The sequence below is a fragment of the Heteronotia binoei genome, chromosome 2 (assembly GCF_032191835.1).
Source record: "Heteronotia binoei isolate CCM8104 ecotype False Entrance Well chromosome 2, APGP_CSIRO_Hbin_v1, whole genome shotgun sequence".
Taxonomy (NCBI): Eukaryota; Metazoa; Chordata; class Lepidosauria; order Squamata; family Gekkonidae; genus Heteronotia; species Heteronotia binoei.
The window spans coordinates 100,095,717-100,117,040 of NC_083224.1; the positions used below are offsets into that span (position 1 = coordinate 100,095,717).

The 21,324-nt window shown below is 41.2% G+C and overlaps 1 protein-coding gene across 1 annotated transcript in view; it reads right to left on the reverse strand.

The window, feature by feature from the left end:
* The window catches only part of PIK3R3 (phosphoinositide-3-kinase regulatory subunit 3), a 61,641-nt gene extending 41,020 nt beyond the window's left edge, over positions 1-20,621 (reverse strand). The window contains exon 1 of the mRNA XM_060231753.1: positions 19,748-20,621. Coding sequence (XP_060087736.1) covers positions 19,748-19,853 — 106 coding nt within the window. The 5' untranslated portion in view covers positions 19,854-20,621. The remainder of the gene's footprint in view (positions 1-19,747) is intronic.
* Between the last annotated feature and the right edge of the window lie 703 nt (positions 20,622-21,324).

The following is a 21,324-nucleotide window of genomic DNA, read 5'->3' on the forward strand; positions in this document are numbered from 1 at the left end:
AGCTTTTACCCACTCATTTTATTTTATTGAGGTATAATTGATTTTATCATGACTTTCATCCCCTCCTCTCTAGATTTTTTTTCATCACTTTAACCCCCTCCTCTCTAGAGTCTGATGACACTTGGTTTTCTTGGCCACTGTGTGGCTCAGAGTGTTGGACCGGATGGGCCATTGGCCTGATCCAACATGGCTTCTCTTATGTTCTTATGAGTCATGCCACAGCAGTGGCCTGATTTCCCTATTGTACCCTAGGCCCCATAGGGTACAATTGAGATCCTGGGCTGGGGGAAGGGAGGGGTTAGTATTTAAATACCTCCCCCTCCCTCCCCCAGTGTCCCCAGCCTGCTTGCCACAGCAGATCAGCTAGGGAAGGGAATGGGAGGTAGAATGAGTCAGTTTCACTCCCCTTGGCTTCTAAGCCCTGGGGAGTGAAACTGATCTGCTCTCCCTCCCCTTCACTTCCTGGGCCTGCAGCTGTGGAGGGGCCAGTTGAGAAAAAGAAGGCATTTTTAAATGCCTTCAGAGTTCACTGGGGACCAGATGAACCACAAAACAGTTTGGGCAATCAAACAAACCATGAACCAACACAAACCACCATTTTCTTGGTTCATGCCCATCCCTAGTTTCCACCATCAAGAAAAGTGCCAAAAGAATACCAAGTTATTCCACTCTTAATCTCAGCATCAATATTTGAATAAGAACGTCAAATCCCAGGAAGCAAGAAATAACCTCACACATAAAGCCAAAATGGCGATCTGTATTCTGGTATTAGTGTTTTAAGCTGCAATACTAAGATGACCAACTCCAGGGGTAGGGAATGTTTTTTTGCCTACAACTCCCATCAGCCCCAGCCAGCATGGCCAATGGCTGGGGCTGATGGGAGTTGAAGGCAAAAAAAACATCTAGAGAGCCAACGTTCCCTACCACTGATACCAAACTGAATCCAGTCCCCCCCCCCACACACACTTATCTTCCTATTCTTCTGAAACAGTGTAACCCAGGTTTTTCTTCCCAGTTCTGTTTTTTTAATCAACTAAAATAGTATAATTTATTAGGAGAGATCATTAGCCAATTCTTCTACAGCATGCCCCAAGGAAGCAAGGTCAATCAGCAGCATAAGTGACAGAGATGAAGAATTTTGATAATTTCTATTAGCTCCTCTCCAGTACTCCCTGGTAGAAAATGAACCCAACTCACATTAGGCTAGCCAATTTTTTTCAAAGTCACCACCATTGGGTTTCAATTAGAATATACTCTGGTCAACTTCAACTCTACGAAAGGATGCTGTAAATTTGTTTTCATCTAAAGTGGAAAGTTCTTAGATGATGAGGAAATGAGGTACCCAAGTATTTAGAATATTAATAATTAGTCTCCACTGTCTGTCTCTCAGGACCAAAGCAATCTGGATGTTATATAAAGACCTGTATCTTTAGTTTAAACTGGAATTTATAAGCATGCTATGCCATCTACATACAACTGGATCTCTCAGGTTTTTGTTTTTTTAACTGAACTGTAGTCATGAGAAATAGGGGTTGTCAGTTTGATTGCAATAGTGCTGAATGGAGGGTAAGGAATGAACTGACATTCAATCCTTTCCCCATTATAAATCCCATCCCAGTTGATTTTTTCCCTTGCAGGGAAAATCCAGCTTGGGGTGGGGGGAAGGGAGGTTTAAACAGGGAAAACAGCATAGGGTAATAATGAGGGGTAATAAATAAAACCAGATTTACAGCCTTCTTTGGAAAGCAGAATTCATGAATTCCTTCCCACCCTCTCATGCTGCAAATAAACTGATGCTCGTAAAACAAAGTTCATAAAATAAATGTATAAATGGGCAACCAAATAAATGTATGAACCAAACACCTTTGTAAATGTCCAAGGCTTAAATGGAGAATGAGGAGGGTGGTGAAATGATGAGGAGCTGAGGCTGCAGGTCATTAGCAAAGGTCATGGGCAGAAGGACAGCAGAGTTCCCCCCAAGCAGAAAAAAAGTCACTCTAGTTGCTTCTAGGTAGAATATGTTTAGGCATTTTTAGTTTCTCAGAACTATACAGAAAAGGTGCCTATTTGGCAATCATGCCGCACATCCAGGAAATATATCATCACTGTTCATATTAGTAGGTCGCCATCAGTAGGTCAATCTTATCTATACATGTTTACTCAGTAGTGAGCTGTACTAAGTAAATCTGAATGGGACCTGCAAGCTGTGTATGAATACAGCAAAGTTCCCACTGCAAATTACTTCTAAAATTGCATAAATTTGTGCCGTGTATAGTTACCAATGAAATGGGTACAGACACAAACCATATTCTACTACCTTAAGTGACAGGTTTACAATGTCAAAATAAGCAGAAACTTTGGTGTATGATGACAAAGAAAGATTGCACTCTGCATTGAAAAGGATACCCCCAAGACAGCAATTTAAATTGTCTTGTTAAGTTTTCAATTACCCAGAATTCTTTTATTTCTTGTGATTCTGAAACTCATTAATAAAAGCCCACTTTTTTCTAGAAAGTTTGGAATAGCAATTTTTTAATTCGTGCTTTTTGCTTATTTTTTCCTGATGTTCTTTGGAAAGATGGAAGTGTGAGGTAGCGCTACTACTAGGTGCTTTCTTTGTATCTCTCCTGTGTGATTGAAGAAATTGGGCAAAGGAAGCTCTCACTTTTTCTCTCCCTCCCTCCCCCTCCCCAGGGAATGAGGAGGGTAAGGAACCTCAGCCAATAGAAGGATGAGAGGCTTGGCTCAGTAGTTCTGCTATGTGATTGAGACAGCCAAGCAAAGAAAGCTTTCCCTCTCCCTTCCTCCCCAGGGGTGGAGCTCAGCCAATGGAGAAAATAGAGGCTTTGGTTTGTAGCTCCTGTGTGATTGAGCAAGCCTGGCAAAGCAAGCTGTGATGCAGAAGGAAGCAAGAGAAGCAGAAGGATGCAGACAACAGTGAGTTTCCTGCAGGCCTGATAGGACCCCTCTGGGGGCCTGCCTGATCTAGCCCATGGACTGTATAACACCCCTGAGTCAGGATGATAGTATAGTCCTTTTTCTGGTCAGGCCTACTTACTTTCTGGCTAACAGAAGTAATACATCCCATCTTTTTATAACACTAAAATATTAATGCCATTGTGCATACTTTCTATTCCTTCTCTACTGGGTTTTCTCTGTAGAAAGAGCCCAGCAACAACTCATTTGCATATTAGGCCATATCCTCAATGCCAAGCCAGCTGGAACCACATTCCTGTGCGTTTCTGCTAAAAAAAAGCACTGCTTCCCTCCCAGTTGACATGAGCAGAGTACAGCACTGCAGCATTATTTCCTCAATATGTGGGAAAATGCAATATTAGAGTTTCCTCTCCTTGTTTCAGAAAGCCAACGGAAGGAGAAGGTTAATTGGGAAGGCCTACACAAGTGACTTACTAACTGCACATCTACACTAAAATGGTACAAGCAAGGCAGCCTCTACTCTATTGCATCAAACCTTTTAATGAACGGAATGCTTTCTGCATGTGTGGCACTCATGTAGTATTACTAATCTTCTTTCCCACCAGAAGAGTATAGCACCCCTTTGGCTGTGAAATAGCGAGAGGCTCCTCTGATATTTCTCCAACTTGAATAAGAATTATTGCCTTCTCTGCCTTGTTATTATTTTATTTTATATTATTCTATTTAGTCTGTTACAACAAATATTTGTAGCTACAGTATATACATTTCGATATCTCCCTTCCTTCCTCCCTCCCTCCTTTTACTCTTAGTCTTTTCACCCCAGCCATGGGCACAAAGTCTTAATCTTCCACTGAATGTCTTTTCTTCCTTCTTTCAATATCCAATCTAGGTAGGGCTTCCATCTGGTCTTAATTTCATTAAATTTCCCTTCCCATGTTGTCTGTTTGTTGATTGACGCCAGGATGTCTGACTGTATAAATTCAAACAAATAGTTGTGCCAGATTTCTACTGTCCATTTACTTTTGTCTTTCCAACCCAGAGCTATAACCGCCTTTCCCGCCAGTATCATAGCCTTAACTAAATTTTGAATACTCCTGTCCATTATCGGGCCTCCTATTGTACTTAACATTAGATTAAAATCTATAGTTAGTGTTATATTGCATACTTTTCTAATAATTTCGATAATTTCCTTCCAGAAGGCCTTTACTTCTGAACATTTCCACCAGATGTGTGCTTACCAACCTTTAGAGTGTTTACAGTGCCAGCATAACGGGCTTAATCCTGGAATCATGTTAACTAGCTGTGCTGGTGTCTTACACCATTTTGTAAGGAATTTATATTCAAGTTCTTTAAATTTAGTTACTTTGATTTCTTCTATTCCTTTCATTATTTTATCCGCCATCCTCTGTTATCTGACCTTCATGGCTCCATTTCCTTTGTAAGTAATCTGTTATTTTATCCTTATTTATTATCCTCTTTCTATATATTTTCCCTACCAAACCCTTTTTTTGCTTTGCCATTTCTTTGTATATTACTTCCATTGGTGCATCTATCCAGAGTTCTTCATTTTTGCTAATCTTTTTTACTGCCTTATATAGCCCAGCTATTTTTAACCAATATTGTTTACCTATCTCTTCTGTTACTTCCTGTAAGGGTTTAAGATTTCCACTTCTAACCGTATCTCCCACTCTGTGGTAACCTTTAAGATTTAACACTTCCCACCAATCAATTTCTTGTACTGTCTTGTTAACAGTTTTGAGGGGTGCCCATCTAGAAACTTTTCCTAACCAATAGGGTTGCCATTTCTTCCAAACTTCTAATGATGCTCTTCTAGGGCCTATTGTTAGTTTTAAGTCTTTATTCTTAACTTTAGAAAAAATGCCTAACCTTCCTATATTATTATTAGTTTCATTCTCAAAGTTAACCCACTTCTGTGTCTTTTCCTCGCCTATTTCTATTAATGGTTTTAGTTGAAAAGCTTCATAATACTTGTTTAGGTCTGGGATTCTCCATCCAAATTCTGATTTATATTATTCTCTTATGGAACCTGCATTTTTAAGAATTATTGCCTTCTAACTAATTATGATCTGATCTGTTGCCCCAGACTAGGCACTAGAAATTGGCTAAAGCCAATACTGAAGCACTGAAAAGCCTGTTCTGTTCAGACCTATATTCTTTCTATCTCAGCACAAAGAAGAATTTATTGTAAATATTCCTTCCAGCATAATTCCGGAAACAAACGCTTAATTTGCAACTGCTGGAGCAACAATACTAATTCCTACAAGCTTACAATCAAGAGAGTATATAGTACACTGAAAGCCAATATAACAAGTTTGAGTCCAGTGGCACATGTAAGAAAAACAGTTTTATTCAAGGTATTTATTAATTTTACTTATTTCATTGGATTTATAACCCACTCTCCTGGAACCAGCTCAGAGTGGGTAACACATCCATTTGTAAAACACAAAGCAATTCTAAAACATTAGGAAATACAATAAATACACTAAAATTATAATAATTACAATAAATAGAATAAGTTTCATAAAATGCATCCACTATGCAACTAAAAGATGGCACTCTTATGGAGAGACAATGAAAGGGGGAAAGGAGGTGGAGGCCAATCATAGATGAAACTCATGAAGGAAGGAGCCCATTGCTGCCCTCAATCATAGGCCAGGCAGAACAACTCTGTTTCACAGAACTGTACGTCCCACAGGGCCCTGATTTCTCAGAGAAGTGTGTTCCACCAGGCTGGAGCCAGGCTGGAAAGGCCCTCTGGAAAGGCCCTCGTTGAGGACAGCCAAATGCTTGGGTCAGGGACAATCAGCAGATTTTGATCACTAGAGCATATTGCTCTTTGGGGACATATCAGGAACAGCGGTCTCAAAAGATATGCTGGTTCTAGACAATCTAGGGCTTTAAAGATAAACATCAAAAACTTGAACTTGATCTGGTCTTCAATCTGGAGCCAGTGCACTGGTTGGATATATGCTCTAAAGGATGTTCTTGTCAGAACCCTCGCAGCTGCATTCTGAACAGTTTCTGGGTCTTAAGGGAAGCCCCGTTTAGAGTGAGTTACAGTAGTCCATCCTAGAGGGTAATCACTGCATAGCTCACTTTGGCTAAGTCAGAGAAAGACAGGAATGGAATCAAAAATGGCCTCCCTCAAAAATGAGGTATCCAGGATCACCCCCATGCTCCTGATGGTCAGTCCAGATGTTAATAGCACCCCATAAAGAGTCAGGAGTTGGCAATGCACACTTCAAATAATAATGGAATGGAAATTACTAATTCATACATATAGGTAGGTGAGCAGTAAATTAGCATACAACATAATTAAAATGTTTAATAGATTCAAGGATCAAACAGGAACAACCTTAGTTTATAGATAGGTTACCATTTGTTTGGGTTTAATTCTGAGGAAAAACATAAGAAAATAAATGTCAAAATTGAAGACTGATGGGCAGCTATACCCTTAATTGTGAAATGCTGACAGTAATTAACTGAGACTGTCATTATGCGCCATCCATTTCCTCTCAAGCATGGAGGCAATCTTACAACATTTTTTTAAAAGTGGAGTAATTGGTTGTGTAATCTCCCCTGTTCCCAGACCAGAGAAATATATTTCCATCTACCTTTTTCAATTACATTACATTCTACTATCATTACATTACATCACAATCTACTATTCTAATTCATTATTCCAAATAAGAAAAAAAATGAATGAGGATGGATAGTCGTTCTGGGGGACTAGTGAGAATACAGATGTAAGGGCTGAATAAGGTTAGCATACATAGTGAGATAAGAAACCAATATCCCTGTTAAATCCACTAGTGGTGTTCAGTCCAGATGACAAAAATGTCATCAATGTGTTGAAGATATAAGAGAGGTATGAGTGGGAGTTTAGGAAGCTTTGCTCCAAGTCAGCAGGAGAACCAAAATGACATGCAGCAAGTGCTTTCTCCTGTATATATAAAGATTGTCAGAACAGATGCACAGTAAAAATAAGGACATTTTAAAAACAGAAAACCATAGACACAAAGAAACCAACATGGTCTAAGATGAGTTCTTGAGTTTTTGCTACTCTTCTCTAAGAAACATGAGCTCAGCTAACAAGTTTAACCTTCAGACTTGAAATTACAGAGATAAACAGGACTGTTGTCATAGTTATATTTTATATACACAATAAATAAGGAAAAATTGGGAGAGGCATCTAGCAAAAACATAATCCTGTATGAGCACAAACTTCAATTAGATTTTTCTTTAGGTACTTAAATTCACTCTGCCACAAAAAAGCCAAAAAGCTATTATAAACTTCACACTGTATAACATACTTCTGCTTAATTCATGACTGAGAGCAGTGTATGAAAAAATGAGTCTAGCATCCATCCACAGAGTGGCAAGCTCTCTCCCATGTCCTATTACTCCTTATTTTATTTCAAGTTGGTGGCAGCTACAAGTGTAGACAGCTTCAAGAGGGGACTGGAGAAACATATGGAGCAAAAGTCCATCAGTGGCTATTAGCCACAAGGTATAGACGGAACTCTGTCTGGGGCACGTGATGCTCTTTATTCTTGGTGCTAGGGGGGCAGCAGTGAGTGGGGGCTTTTTCACACAGTCTATGTATTCTGGTATGGAAGCTGGTCAGTTACTGAACAGTAACGGGTTTCTGCTGGCATTTCAGACAGACCCGATTCAGTAACTGGCTGCTACTGGAATACTCGCACCTTTTCACACACTCCCGCGGCTGTCCCGGTAGTGAGGCGTGCCTGAGTCGTTACAAACAAAGAGCAGCTTCTTCCACTTTTCAACCCCTCCTTCCGGGTTGAAATCGCTATGGGGTGCTGTGTGAAATGTCCAGTATCTAACCCGGGAGCAGTTTTCGCGCCCTTTTTCGCCCGCCGGCGCGCACGATCTCCGGCTTTTTTTTTTTGAACGTCGGGCTAAGATCGCTATAGCACTATAGCGACGTATCACAATAGCATCACCATAGGGATGCCTGGGCTCCATTAAGATACCAGATATTGCCACTGCTGAAACCTGGTAACTTATGTCAATAGAGCCTAGCCATCTCTATGGTGTTGCTGTTGTGATACGTCGCTATGGCGCTATAGTGATCTTAGCCCGACGTTCCCCCCCCCAAAAGAAAAAAGCTGGAGATCGCGAGCCAGCAGGCAAAAACGGCTGGCGCTGGTGGAAGCGAGATAAGAGCGGAACAGTGTGAAATGGCTCGCTTCAATCACGGAACCCTACCGGAAAAAAAAAATGTGTCTGAAAACTCCCATCCTTGTCTCGGATTACTGCAAGCGGCACAATACCGACTCCCTTCCGGTTTCCACTGGTAAGTGTGAAAAGGGCCAGGGTTTCTAGTGTCCTCCTGATGGCACCTGGTGGGCCTCCTGATGGCACCTGGGTTTTTTGGTAACTGTGTGACAGTGTTGGACTGGATGGACCACTGGCCTGATCCAACATGGCTTCTCTGAGTCTGTTAAGGAAAAGGGCAGACTATACATTCGCAAAATAAAATAAATAAAGTAATGTTCTTAAATGTTTACCTCACTAAGACAAAAGATGTCTAGGACAACTACAATGGAGACCTTTTGGTGAATATCCATACTGCCACAAATGACTGACTTCACTAAGTTTTTATTCATATTTTACTAAACCCATTTTATATTGCTTTAATACAAGCTTCAAAACACAATACATTCAACATATGATCAATTCTAAACAAAAAGTTAAGATAAAACAGCACTAGCAGCATTACAATCAGATTGGGAAAGTAAGAGGAAAGTTATGGATTAAGAATCTATATAATAAAAATGTTATTTTTTTTAAAAAAAGAATCTATATCTGACTACACATTTATTTCACCATACATAAATACTAAGAATGTGTAGGCAGCTGCAGTTCTCTCACACACTAAACACATACCTATCTCAAACACAAGTATATACAATGTATCCTTTGTATGCTAAAATCTGTACCCTGTGGCTATAGAATTACATATCTTGCTTAAGGGTACAAGGTACTTTTTAGGAACTTTATCAGACTGGGGTGCAATGAGATCTTAACAAGATCCTTGGAGGTTTTCCTTGGAGGTTTTTAAACAGAGGCTAGATGGCCATCTGACAGCAATGAAGATCCTGTGAATTTAGGGGGAAGCAGTGTTCCCTCTAAACTGAGCTAGTGTGAGCTAGCTCACAGTTTTTAAGCCTTCAGTTCACACATTTTTGTCTTAGCTCAGGAAAGATTACCCCAGAGTACACTAATTTATGCAGTAGCTCACAACTTTAATGCCAGTAGCTTAAAAAGTAAAATTTTTGCTCACAAGACTCTGCAGCTTAGAGGGAACATTGAAGGAAGTATTTGAGAGTTTCCTGTATTGTGCAGGGGGTTGGACTAGATGACCCTGGATTCTATGATTATTATTTTAAATCTTATTTTCACTTCCTAAAATCACCTTTAGCCTAGTGGAATATGATAGGGTACAACGCTTCTCCAACGGAACCATTCATATGGAGCAACAGTCCAAAGAATAAGACCAGTTTCAATTTTGATATTTGGATGTGGAGGCAAAATGATTTAACTAACTTGACTGACCTATCAATCTGTCACTATCAAATGGTGAAGTATTAGTATCACCCACCACCCCACTCTGATTTTTAAAGAATGCACAGTAGAGTGAACTCTGAAAGAAAATATTCACTTAGGAATGGGTCTTCATGAGTGCAAAAATGCACATCTGCTTAAAATCAACTATGCACTGATGTGCAACTGATCCAAATGAGCTGTTTGTTCCTGATGTGCAACTGAGCCAGAAGGCCTGCAATGAAGTACTGAATGTTTCTACAATCACTGTCTCAGCTCGTATTTGGATTTCAGAATGGTGTTTGAGTTAGGCTGCCCCATGCCATGATATCCCCAATTCAAGAAATACATAGTGTCTAGTAAACCTTTCACCCTTTTTTACTGCATCCAAGCAGTGTCTATGAAATGTGCAAACATTCCACGTAAGATATTGGATTTATATTCCACCCTCAACTCTGAATCTCAGCGTGGCTCACAATCTCCTTTATCTTCCTCCCCCACAGCAGACACCCTGTGAGGTTGGTGGGGCTGAGAGGACTCTCACAGCAGCTGCCCTTTCAAGGACAACCTCTGCCAGAGGTATGGCTGACCCAAGGCCATTCCAGTAAGTGCAAGTGGAGGAGTGGGGAATCAAACCCGGTTCTCCCGGGAAAGAGTCCACACACTTAACCACTACACCAAACCGGCTCTCTAATGGGAGAACTAATAACACTCCCTAATGGGAGAAAGAGGCAGGTGCTGATCGGGCATACCTCCATGCTCTGTACCGACTGGTTGTTAAGTAGTCTGTGAGATTAAGAGCTGAAAATTTGCATGATTTTCTCAGTCCCTTTCGCAAAGCAAACATGTATCTGTCACTCATTTTTAAGTGTTAAAGGAATATAAATAGCTTATATGTGTTATTTCAAAGTAATTTTCGTTTATAGGATTGCTACCAAATAGGCTCTGAAGGTAGGTTAGTTTAACCCACAGGATCCCACATCCCCAAAACATCCTGTATGCAAACAGCCTCCAGATGGTCAACCAGCAGACCATAAATACTATTTTGCTCACAGGATTTTAATAACCCCTGAAAGACTCTGCGATGCAATATTTCCACTCCCAGCACCATGTTGCTCAGAAGAAAAGCCCTACGCTCAGAACTTTTATCCATACGCAGGCAGTGACAGTGCCAGAAATGCACAAGCACATATTATGAGGTCCTATGAGATGGCAGTCAAGGCCACAAAAAAAACCATACTTTGTGGCTAAGATTGTGTCTGCAAACTCGCGCCCGGCACAATTGTTTTGGATAATCCGGAATTTTACTACATTGCCACAAGGCAAGCCAAACGTTAAGGAATTGGAGATTGGCTGTGAGGCTTTTGCGAAATTTTTTGCAGATAAGGTCCAGTTGCTCCGCCATGACTGCCCTTCCATATTGGATACAGTAAGTGAACTCGAGGCCCCGTGCGTGTCTTCTGGTTTGATCCTGGACTGCTTCAATTCGCTCAGCTTGGAGGAAGTTGACAGAATCCTTGTCACTGCATGCCCAACTACTTGTGATCTGGACCCATGCCCCTCCTGGCTAATTAAGGCTTGCCAGGAGGAGCTAAGATGTCCTATACGGGACATCATAAATAGATCTCTTTTGGAGGGCTTTTTTCCAACACCCCTGAAAGAGGCAGTGGTCCGCCCCCTCTTGAAAAAGGCTACATCAGATCCGGCCAAATTAGCGCATTATCGGCCGGTCTCAAATTTGCCCTTTTTGGGCAAAATTATAGAGAGGGCTGTGGCGTTGCAGTTACAGAGTTTTCTGGATGACACTTCCACCTTAGACCCATACCAGTCCGGCTTCCACCCGGGCCACGGGATGGAGACGGTGTTGGTCGCCCTCATGGATGACCTCCGGCGACATCTGGATCGAGGCGGCTCGGCGGTATTGCTGTTGTTAGACTTATCGGCTGTGTTCGATATGGTCGATCATCGGCTGCTGACCCGCCGCCTCGCCGACGCAGGAATTCAGGGGCTAGCCTTACAGTGGCTTTCCTCCTTCCTTGAGGGTCGGGGACAAAGGGTGGTGATTGGGGGAGAGCTGTCCCAGAGGCACCTACTTAACTGTGGGGTGCCTCAGGGGGCAGTTCTCTCCCCAATGTTGTTTAACATCTACATGCGCCCCCTTGCCCAGAGGTATGGGCTGGGTTGCCACCAGTACGCTGATGACACCCAGCTCTATCTATTGATGGAGGGCCGGACTGACGATGTCCCTATAAATCTGGACCGGGCGCGACAAGCCGTGGCAGGTTGGCTTAAGTTGAGTGGGCTGAAGCTGAATCCAGCGAAGACAGAGGTCCTTTGCTTAGGTCGTGGCGAGCTGGGAGAGGGGATCCCCCTATCAGCCTTTGACAGTGCGTCACTGATACCAGTGCATAGGGTCAAGAATCTGGGAGTGCTACTGGAGCCTTCCTTGACAATGGAGGCCCAGATAGCAGCCACTGCTAAATCCGCCTTTTTCCATCTTAGGAGGGCGAGGCAGTTGGCCCCCTTCCTGGAGCATGGCGACCTGGCAACAGTGATCCATGCAACAGTCACCTCGAGGATGGTCCACTGTAATGCCCTCTACATGGGGCTGCCCCTGTACCGAACTCGGAAACTGCAGCTAGTGCAGAATGCAGCAGCCAGACTGCTAGTGGGACTACCTCGGTGGGAACATGTGCGGCCTAGGCTGCGGGAACTGCACTGGCTGCCAATTGTGTACCGACTTCGTTACAAGGTGCTGGTTATTACCTTTAAAGCCCTATAAGGCTGAGGACCTGCCTACCTAAGGGACCGTCTCTCTCCATATGTTCCCCAGAGAGCACTGAGATCTAGTTCGCAAAATCTTCTAAAAATCCCTGGGCCAAGGGAGGCCAAGCTAAAAACAACAAGGAAGCAGGCCTTTTCGATAATGGCTCCCCAATGGTGGAACCAGCTGCCAGAGGAGGTGTGGGCCCTGCGGGATCTTAATCAGTTCCGTAGGGCTTGTAAAACCGCCCTCTTCCAACTTGCCTTCTAAGATGGAATCTTGGCAATGATACTTAGCCATCTTTATATATGTACTGAAACTGTAGCACCATTAATTTATATCGGTTTTAAATTATTTAACTTAAATTTACAAACCTGTATTTTATTGTATTAATTGTATTTTATTGTTATATCATGGTATATGTATCATGTCTTGTAAGCCGCCCTGAGCCTGCTTTGGCAGGGAGGGCGGGATATAAATAAAAATTTATTATATTATTATTAGATCACATCATGCCTGTGGCTGGGGGAAATGTACTTTCCCCCATCCCAAATACAATAGAGATTCCTTAAAATAAAGTAACTAGCATCTACAGCATGTCTAAGAATCCCCCCCCCCTTGATTTTGTATTGCAAGTTCTTTGACACCACCCTTTTAGTCTTGGATGGTTCAGAATAGACACCCCTCTACATCAAAAGCCTTTGTACAAAAAGAAAAAACACCTCCTTTTACACAGTGCCTTCAGGTCTGCTGGAGAAGAATTGTAGATTTATATCCCACCCTTCTCTCTGAATCAGAGAGGCTTACAATCTCCTTTATCTTCCTCTTCCACAATAGACACCTTCTGTGAGCAGTGTTCCCTCTAAGCTGAGTTAGCATGAGCTAGCTCACAGATTTTTAGCCTCCAGCTCACACATTTTTGTCTTAGCTCAGGAAAAATGGCCCCAGAGCACAAAAATTTATGCAGTAACTCACTAACATTAATGCTAGTAGCTCACAACTTTAATACCAGTGGCTCACAAAGTAGAGCAGCTTAGAGGGAATATTGCCTGTGGGGTGGGTGGGGCTGAGAGAGCTTTCACAGAAGCTGCCCTTTCAAGGACAACTCTTGCAAGAGCTATGGCTAACCCAAGGCCATTCCAGCAGCTGCAAGTGGAGGAGTGGGGAATCAAACCTGGTTCTCCCAGATAAGAGCCCATGCACTTAACCACTACACCAAACTGGCTCTCTAAACTAAACTAGTATATGAAAGTTACCTGCATAATGCACATTTTTGCTTTTCTTCTCTTGTGATTTCAGTGTTATTTGCTTAGCTAAGCATCCATATGAGAGGCTTCACATTCAGTTTTTTTACAAAAAACCCCACCACATTATAACCTGCAAGAGGGAAACTGACCCATGCATCTGTTGGGGAAGGTAGAAGAGGAAAAAAAAGGTCCTTAGTAGACTCAAACTATAGAGTTGGGCTGCGTTGTCCTGGAAGTACTGAATCATGAAACACAGTATATGTACATATGCCTGTATGTATTTGTTTTCTGCTTAAATTCAGAAATCTATGATAAAATGTGATGTCATAAGGTAGCCATTCTACTATGTTCTAAAATTCTGTAGTTTTCAAGATGAGAGAAAGAAGGCCTTCCTGTTACAGCAACAGACTTACACCTAATGACTGATGTAAGGGTGGGTAGGAAAGAAACTGAAGATATCTAGTACATATGAAAAATAAATTACATATTTACAATCAGGATTCTTTCCAAGGATCTCCCCCCCCCCCCCGCCCCGAGGATGGGTTATCTAGCATCTATGTAAACTTCACCCACTTACTACTATTAGCATTTATACCTTCCTTCTCTAAAATTTGGGCAAGTGAGCAAGTACACATATATCCCCTGAGATGGGACCCACCACAGAGTTTAAGGCCCAACAAAGCCACTCTTATTGCAGCTCTGTGGCCAGGCCCATCTGAAGAATACACTTAGTACCACATAAGGCAGGAAAACAGACACACAGCTGGAACAGCATTCTAGCCAAGACAGTGGGAGCTTCTTTGATGCAATCTTGGGTCTTAGTTTTTTACACAGCTTTTACATTTCACCCACTAGATTTTAGTGGATGAGAATCCAGATCTAATTATCTTCTAATTATACTATGTATTACAGATCCAGCTGGGCAGCCGTGTTGGTCTGAAGCAGTAGAACAAAGCAGAAGTCAAACCCTTAAGACCAACAAAGTTTTTTTCAGAATGTAAGCTTTCGTGTGCTAGAAGCACACAAAAGCTTACATTCTGAATAAAACGTTGCTGGTCAAAGGTGCAACTTGACTCCTGTTTTGTTCTACTGTATTACAGTGAGATGAACTCAGCTGGTTTTCTGAGTTTTATTTTGCAGCAAACCAGAGAGGACACAGAGGATGCATGCAGACTAGCTGTTGCCCCACAGCTTTGGAAATTAGGAGTCAAGCCCATCCTCTGAACAAATTCAAGGATAGAAGCAGTTTTTTCTTGCTTCAGAATTATCCTGCACCCACATAGAATAGTTTTAATATAAGCCATTATATGTATGAATATATACAAAATCCACAAGCAAATTGTTAAATATGACATTGACAACTTTACATTTCACTATGCTGCAATGTATGTGTAGTTGGAGGCTGTGGCCAAGTGTGGCTTCCCAGTTTCTGATTCCCAGTTTGCACAATATTCAAAAAGGTTTCTTATATGAAAAAGACACCTGACACTGCCTTTAAGCTCTACAAACCAAAACAAGTAGAATATGGATTCTTTCAAATCCCCCGCCTGATCACAAATGCAAACTAAAAGAATTCTGTTGTACAATGGAATGGACATTAAAAAACCCGATTCTTGGGAATTCCAGATGTTTTTAGAAGGACTTGTCTCAATTACTGATTGGTATTTTACTTTTAGAAAAGGTAAAGGTGGTCCCCTGTGCAAGCACCAGTCGTTTTCGACTCTGGGGTGACGCTGCTTTTCACGTTTTCACGGCAGACTTTTTATGGGGTGGTTTGCCATTGCCTTCCCCAGTAAAAGGAAAGGTCCCCTGTGCAAGCACCAGTCGTTTCTGACTTTGGGGTGAGTCTGATGTTGTTTTCACAATGTTTTCACGGCAGACTTTTAACGGGGTGGTTTGCCATTGCCTTCCCCAGTCATCTACACTTTCTCCCCAGCAAGCTAGGTACTCATTTTAACAATCTCGGAAGGATGGAAGGCTGAGTCAACCTTGAGCCGGCTACCTGAAAACCCAGCTTCCACTGGGGATCAAACTCAGGTCGTGAGCAGAGCTTAGGATTGCAGTACTACAGCTTTAATACTCTGCGCCATGGGGCTCTGACTATTTTACTTAACAGGCCAACATTAACAGTGTGTAATGGCATACAAATCACACTGGCTAGGCTCCAGATAAAAATCATTCAGTAATTATTAAAGTTTCATAAAATCCAGCAGAAATACTGCAGGTTTTCCTCATTCTGAAGACACCGAAGCCTTAGACAATAATGCATAATTTGCAAAAAGAAATATGAAAAAGGGAACTGCTAACATAAGCTAGACCTATACACTCATCTATTTCCAAATCAAAATAGCCTACTGATTTCCACTTAATCTTTACAGGTCCTTCTAGAACTTGAAATCAGTGCCAGACTTCTGCTTAAAAGCTTACACAATTGCTAAAAGTCAATTAGCTACAAAGCTTGAACAGCTAAGTGCGTAATGAAGGCAACACAGTACATTCAATACTATTCCAACATTCCTAAGCAAAACAGTTTCTTGGATAGAACGACTGGAAATTGTGGCTGTTAATAATCGATGAGTGCTTTAAAAATACTGTTAACTACAGCTGGCTACATGTTACTATCTTATTTGGCACTACTGCTTTGCAAATGTTAAGTTAGTCAAAAATATTGTCAACTTCTTAACTTAAACTCTATGCATTGTCATTTATAAATGGGTAATAGCTTTCTAATTTACTTAACTGCAAACTACTGAACATCCCACAATTGTGCCTCAATACCATGGGAGATGATGTAATCTACCTGCATGACTAGTATGCACAGCCACAAACCATATTAATAACTCCAATATATTAAGCCCGTAATTTGATTTATTAAATGTTACTAAACCATAATGAGATGGTCTTGTGGTATGTTTCTTTCATTCTACATACAACATAATCAATATGTGTAGGCCTTTTCAGGAAAACCATACTATGTATTCTTATTTGTGACAGCAAAGTAAAATAACTTATGGGTGAAGTATCCAGAAAATGTTCAGTATAACACAAACAAATTTTATCTTGCCATTGCATTCTTTATATTTACTGCAAGACTAAATACATATAATTCAAAACACCATTTTGTATAAAACTGACTTTTAACCATCATGCATGGAATAAAACCACCCTTATGTGTTACCAAATGTTTACTGTGGTATAATTTCCGGACGTGTATATTTCAGTAGGAATTGGCTCAGACAGCTATTTGGATTAGGACCCTATTTCCATATTTTGCCCAAGCTATACTACTAGCACCTCTGACTACTATTATCAAGTTTCTTACGTTCATCAACAACCAAGGTGAGATTGTACATGTTTGTATATTCCAGGGAGTTATTTCTCTCACACCTGGAGGCTAGTTTGAACAACTCCCCTATAAAGAAATTCTGGAAAGAAATTCAGCTATCAGGCCTCTGTAGTTTCAGTGCAGCCTTCCACAATTCAAGGTTGTTATACCAAAGCTACATTAACAAACATTGTAATAAGCTTTATGCTTAAAATAAATGAAGTTCAACTGTATTCAACAATGCAGGTCCACTATTTTGGACCCTATAACCTTTTAAGTTAAAAAATACTTACAAATGCCATTATTATTACTTCTGAGACATAGTGCCTCTTAAACTTGACTTAGTTTTGATGTCACACACACATTCTTGATTCAGAAAAAATGTCAGGGTCTTCTTCACTTTTCAAGGATTTGCCCATACCAATGTATTATCCAAGTAAGTTCCACAACATAATAAAAAAAATCAAGTGAATGTCTGGTAAGCTTTCAAATGTAGAATGCAGAGTTCCTGTCTGGGTCAAACAGGGAGAAATCCAGGCAAAAGATATTACACAAGTACGTTTTTTTCTGAGCAAGCTGCAGAACAGAACAAAGCATTCTAGAGTTTAATAAACTCTTTGGTCAGTGATCTTTTTTAGAATACCCCACTGTTCACATAACACAATCGCAAAAGCTTCAAATTCATAACATGAAATTAGTTTAAAAGAACACACTAAAATACACACGTATCCACAGTAAAAACGGTCACAAAAGTACTGTTATGCAGAAGTTCAATCACTTAAAGGTTATTATATAAATTGGTATGTCACTCTCCAACTAATCCAGATAGATTATCAAATTTAAGTAGTGTACAACCTATGCATCGCAACACTTCCACATCCAAAGGGTCACTACAAAAGGATTAAAATACAGACGTCTATTTTTGTGGGTTTTTTAAAATGATGAACCAAGTTCTCAGCTCTCATGATTGTGTGGGGGAAGAAAAATCAAGCACTTGTGAAGCCTCAGTAGTCTGAGTAGGGATGAGCAGGAAACTAGAGTCCTCTCCTTAAGACTACTATTACCTACTCACATGGGCTGCTATTTATAACTAGCATTTATTTTCCTGTTACCTTCCATATTCCCTCATCTCAGTATTTTCCAAGTAATATAAATCCTCCAAAAATAACCCTGGGATCACAGCCTTTTACAATAGACTCCTGAAAGCTTACTTCATTTGCATATATTATTCTCATCAGATTTTTTTTCTCTTTTGGGATACATGGAATGCATAACCCAGACTGCCTCTCACCAAAGAAAAAATTAAGAATTAATTACATGTGGTGGACAGTTTGGGTATACTTTTAGATTATATAAAGCTAAGTTTACTAGAGATATCTACTTTTACCACCCCCAAAAGGCACATTTAACAAAAGTTGAAATTGTTTAAAAACTAAAAGCAAGGTTTTAATTAAAAATATCAAGTTATACAAGTAAAACAGCCTCCTTAGGCCAAAACTTAGGAGTACCATTTCCAGTTTTAACAACTATGTTTTGCTATAAAAAAATTATAAATTCAGAGAAGAACAGATAATGACCACAGAAAGATCATGACACCACACTTGAGAGAGAAGGAATGTGATGGCAGTTTAAGTATTCCAAAAATCCTTTAAAAAGGCCAGCAAGTTATTTTATTGTGCACTAGAGGAGATAGCATACTTCAAAGAACTGTTTAAACCACTGCTTAAAAGATTTTAGGTATCAGAAAATGTTTCCATCTTCAATTAACATTCAGCAATGACAAAGTTCTCTTAATATATGGCCTTATCTAGACATTTAAGATAAGTATGAACCAGCACCATAGGGTGGTTAAAGTCTAAGAATTCATGCTAATGCATCTGCTTGGGATTAGTGGATTTGTGATTTCTGAGGTAACTTTTATAATAAGAGCTAGAACAGCCCAAATATATGAGGTTACATATCTGCATGACAAGCAGAGGAGTGGATTTTCTCCTACTTCATTTTTAAAGTAGAGATTTTAATTTCAACACAAAAATATAATTGCCTTTTCCATTCTAATTTTTTTCCAAGGACCCCAAGTCTGAAGACTCACAACCATAACTGTGATATGGTAATTCCATTAACTTCTGGCTATTCTCTCAACCTAGACACCAAAGAAATACTATACAAAAAGCAAACTAAGAACAAGGCAGCCCAAGATCTGAGAATACTGCAAATTTACATTAAATCTGAAATAGAATTTTATATACACACGCTACTTAATCTGCAATGGCATACATATTTACCTGATAGTAAACTGCTCCACTGGACTCAGTGGAACTTACTTCCAAGTACAGATGCCTACCACAGGGCTGCAAGTCCCCCCCGCCCAGCCCCCCACTTATCACACCACTGAAAGCCATGGTTAGACCCAAGAACTAAAACAAAGGTCTTCCCAAACATGACACTGCATGCATATTATGAACTCCCCCCTCCAAAGAAAAAAAAACAAGCCTTAGAAAGTAATACACAAAATAGCCAGAGAAACAAAAAGTTGAACATTACAGATATACAGCAGATACAACTTTCAATAATATGAAAAAATGTATGCTTCAGACTTTGCAGCCTAAAAGCTCTCCAATCTTTAAAAAAGCAGGCATTGAAAATATATTTTAAACAAAGGAACCGAGTTACAACAGCGTTTACACTTAAGCACAGTTCTTTTTGCGTCTTCAGCAACCAATACAAAAGAAGAGGTTGCTGTCCCACCAAAAAGGGAGAACAATGAACTTTTAATACTTTACATTCGCACTGCCATTAGCTTCTAACAATTCTTAGTACTCTCCACTCTCATCAGAATTAAGTTTGTTTTCTTTAAAAAGCGAAGTACAGTCCATGCCTTACCTGGAGGGTCCATTTCTATATAGAATATCAACTCGGTAGAATACGGCATCATCACCTCCCTCCAGTCCGTGTCATCGCGCTCCATATCCCACACGGTATTGTACATTGTGGCGAACAGGCCGACGAACGATTGCGGAGATCCCTCGTTGTAAGCCCCCCCTCTAATAAACAGCACGGCAGAGCATACCCCCCCCCCCCCGCTCAACGCGCAAAAAAGGGAAGAAACTTTCTCGATGGTTTCCTCAAGGAAAACCACTCCCCTCTCAGGAAGCCAGAGAGAGCAAAAAACCCCGCTTTTATTAACCCCCCGCCTTGTTTCGAGGGAACGGGGGAGAAAGAAATCACTGAGTCCAGGCTTCCTCTCCAAAAGCAAATGGAGGGGGAAGTATTCCCCCCCCCCCGAAGATAACCAGCAAATGTATATATATACAACGTTCGAAAATGCGTGAGCGTGGAGGCAGTCCGAGGATTTTTTTTTTTTAAATAAAAGGAATGCTTAAAACCGATATGAAGAAATTTAACTATTTTTAAAAAGTAATCTTCCTGGTCTCCCCCAGGGTGAAGATGCAGCCATGGAGCCTGAAGGGGGACGGTCTCGTTACTCTAACACCTCAGGACAGAGCCGCCCCCCGCCGGCTCCGCCAACCCAGCGGCGCTCCTGCCCCGCGCTTGACACCAGTTATTGCTGCTGCAGCTGCCGGCTCCCGCCCTGGTTCCCTCTGCACACAAGCCCCTCGTCGGCCCCTGCGTGCTCTCTGCTGCTCGGCGAGTCCCAGCCCCGCACGGTTTCATTTTAAAGAGGCTCTGAGGGCCCCAACCGTCGCCAGCCGCCTCTATGCTGCGATTAAACTCCGCCCACCTGAGAGGAAAGGGGGAGGGGCAGAGCGGACGTGCCCCGCCCCCAATGATTAACCCTTTCATGTTTGGGCTAATGAAATGGGGAATTTCACTTGCATACCCAATTTTCGAACGAACAAAAGACGCGAGTGAGAAACTTCAAAATTCCAGCCTTACCTATGCTATGGCTGTCTTTTCACACATACTGAGGGTGGTACAGTGATGCTACCGGCGTTATAAGGTAGATACCCCCAGCAGGAGCTGCAAGCGGTGGATGCGCCGTTCAAATGTGGACCCCCCCACCCCCACTCTTTGCTCTGAGGTAGATATGCTAGCATCAGAACATTCAAGGCTAGGACACGCTCTTCGCTGTTTCCCTCCTCTTTCCCTCCCAAACGGCACACAGAAGATGATGCAAAAGATAGTATGTATCTGCTTGCTGATATTACTAGTATTACATACGAGATGGAGAGTATGTTACTTTTGGCCACCTATCTCCTACATGTTCATGTGACTAATTCCTGGAGATGTGTGTACTGACTCCAGTCGATAGGGTGGTGTGATTGTGCATTACTCCTGAGTATATGCTGCATGTGGAAGAGTCTCTGGAAGAATGTGCATGAAGGCACAGTATACATGCATGCAATGTTATATTGTATGCATAAGTTATAACTATGATTGAAGTCATAATCAACCATTACTTACTATAGGACAATTTCAGTGTCTCCAGTGGGATTACT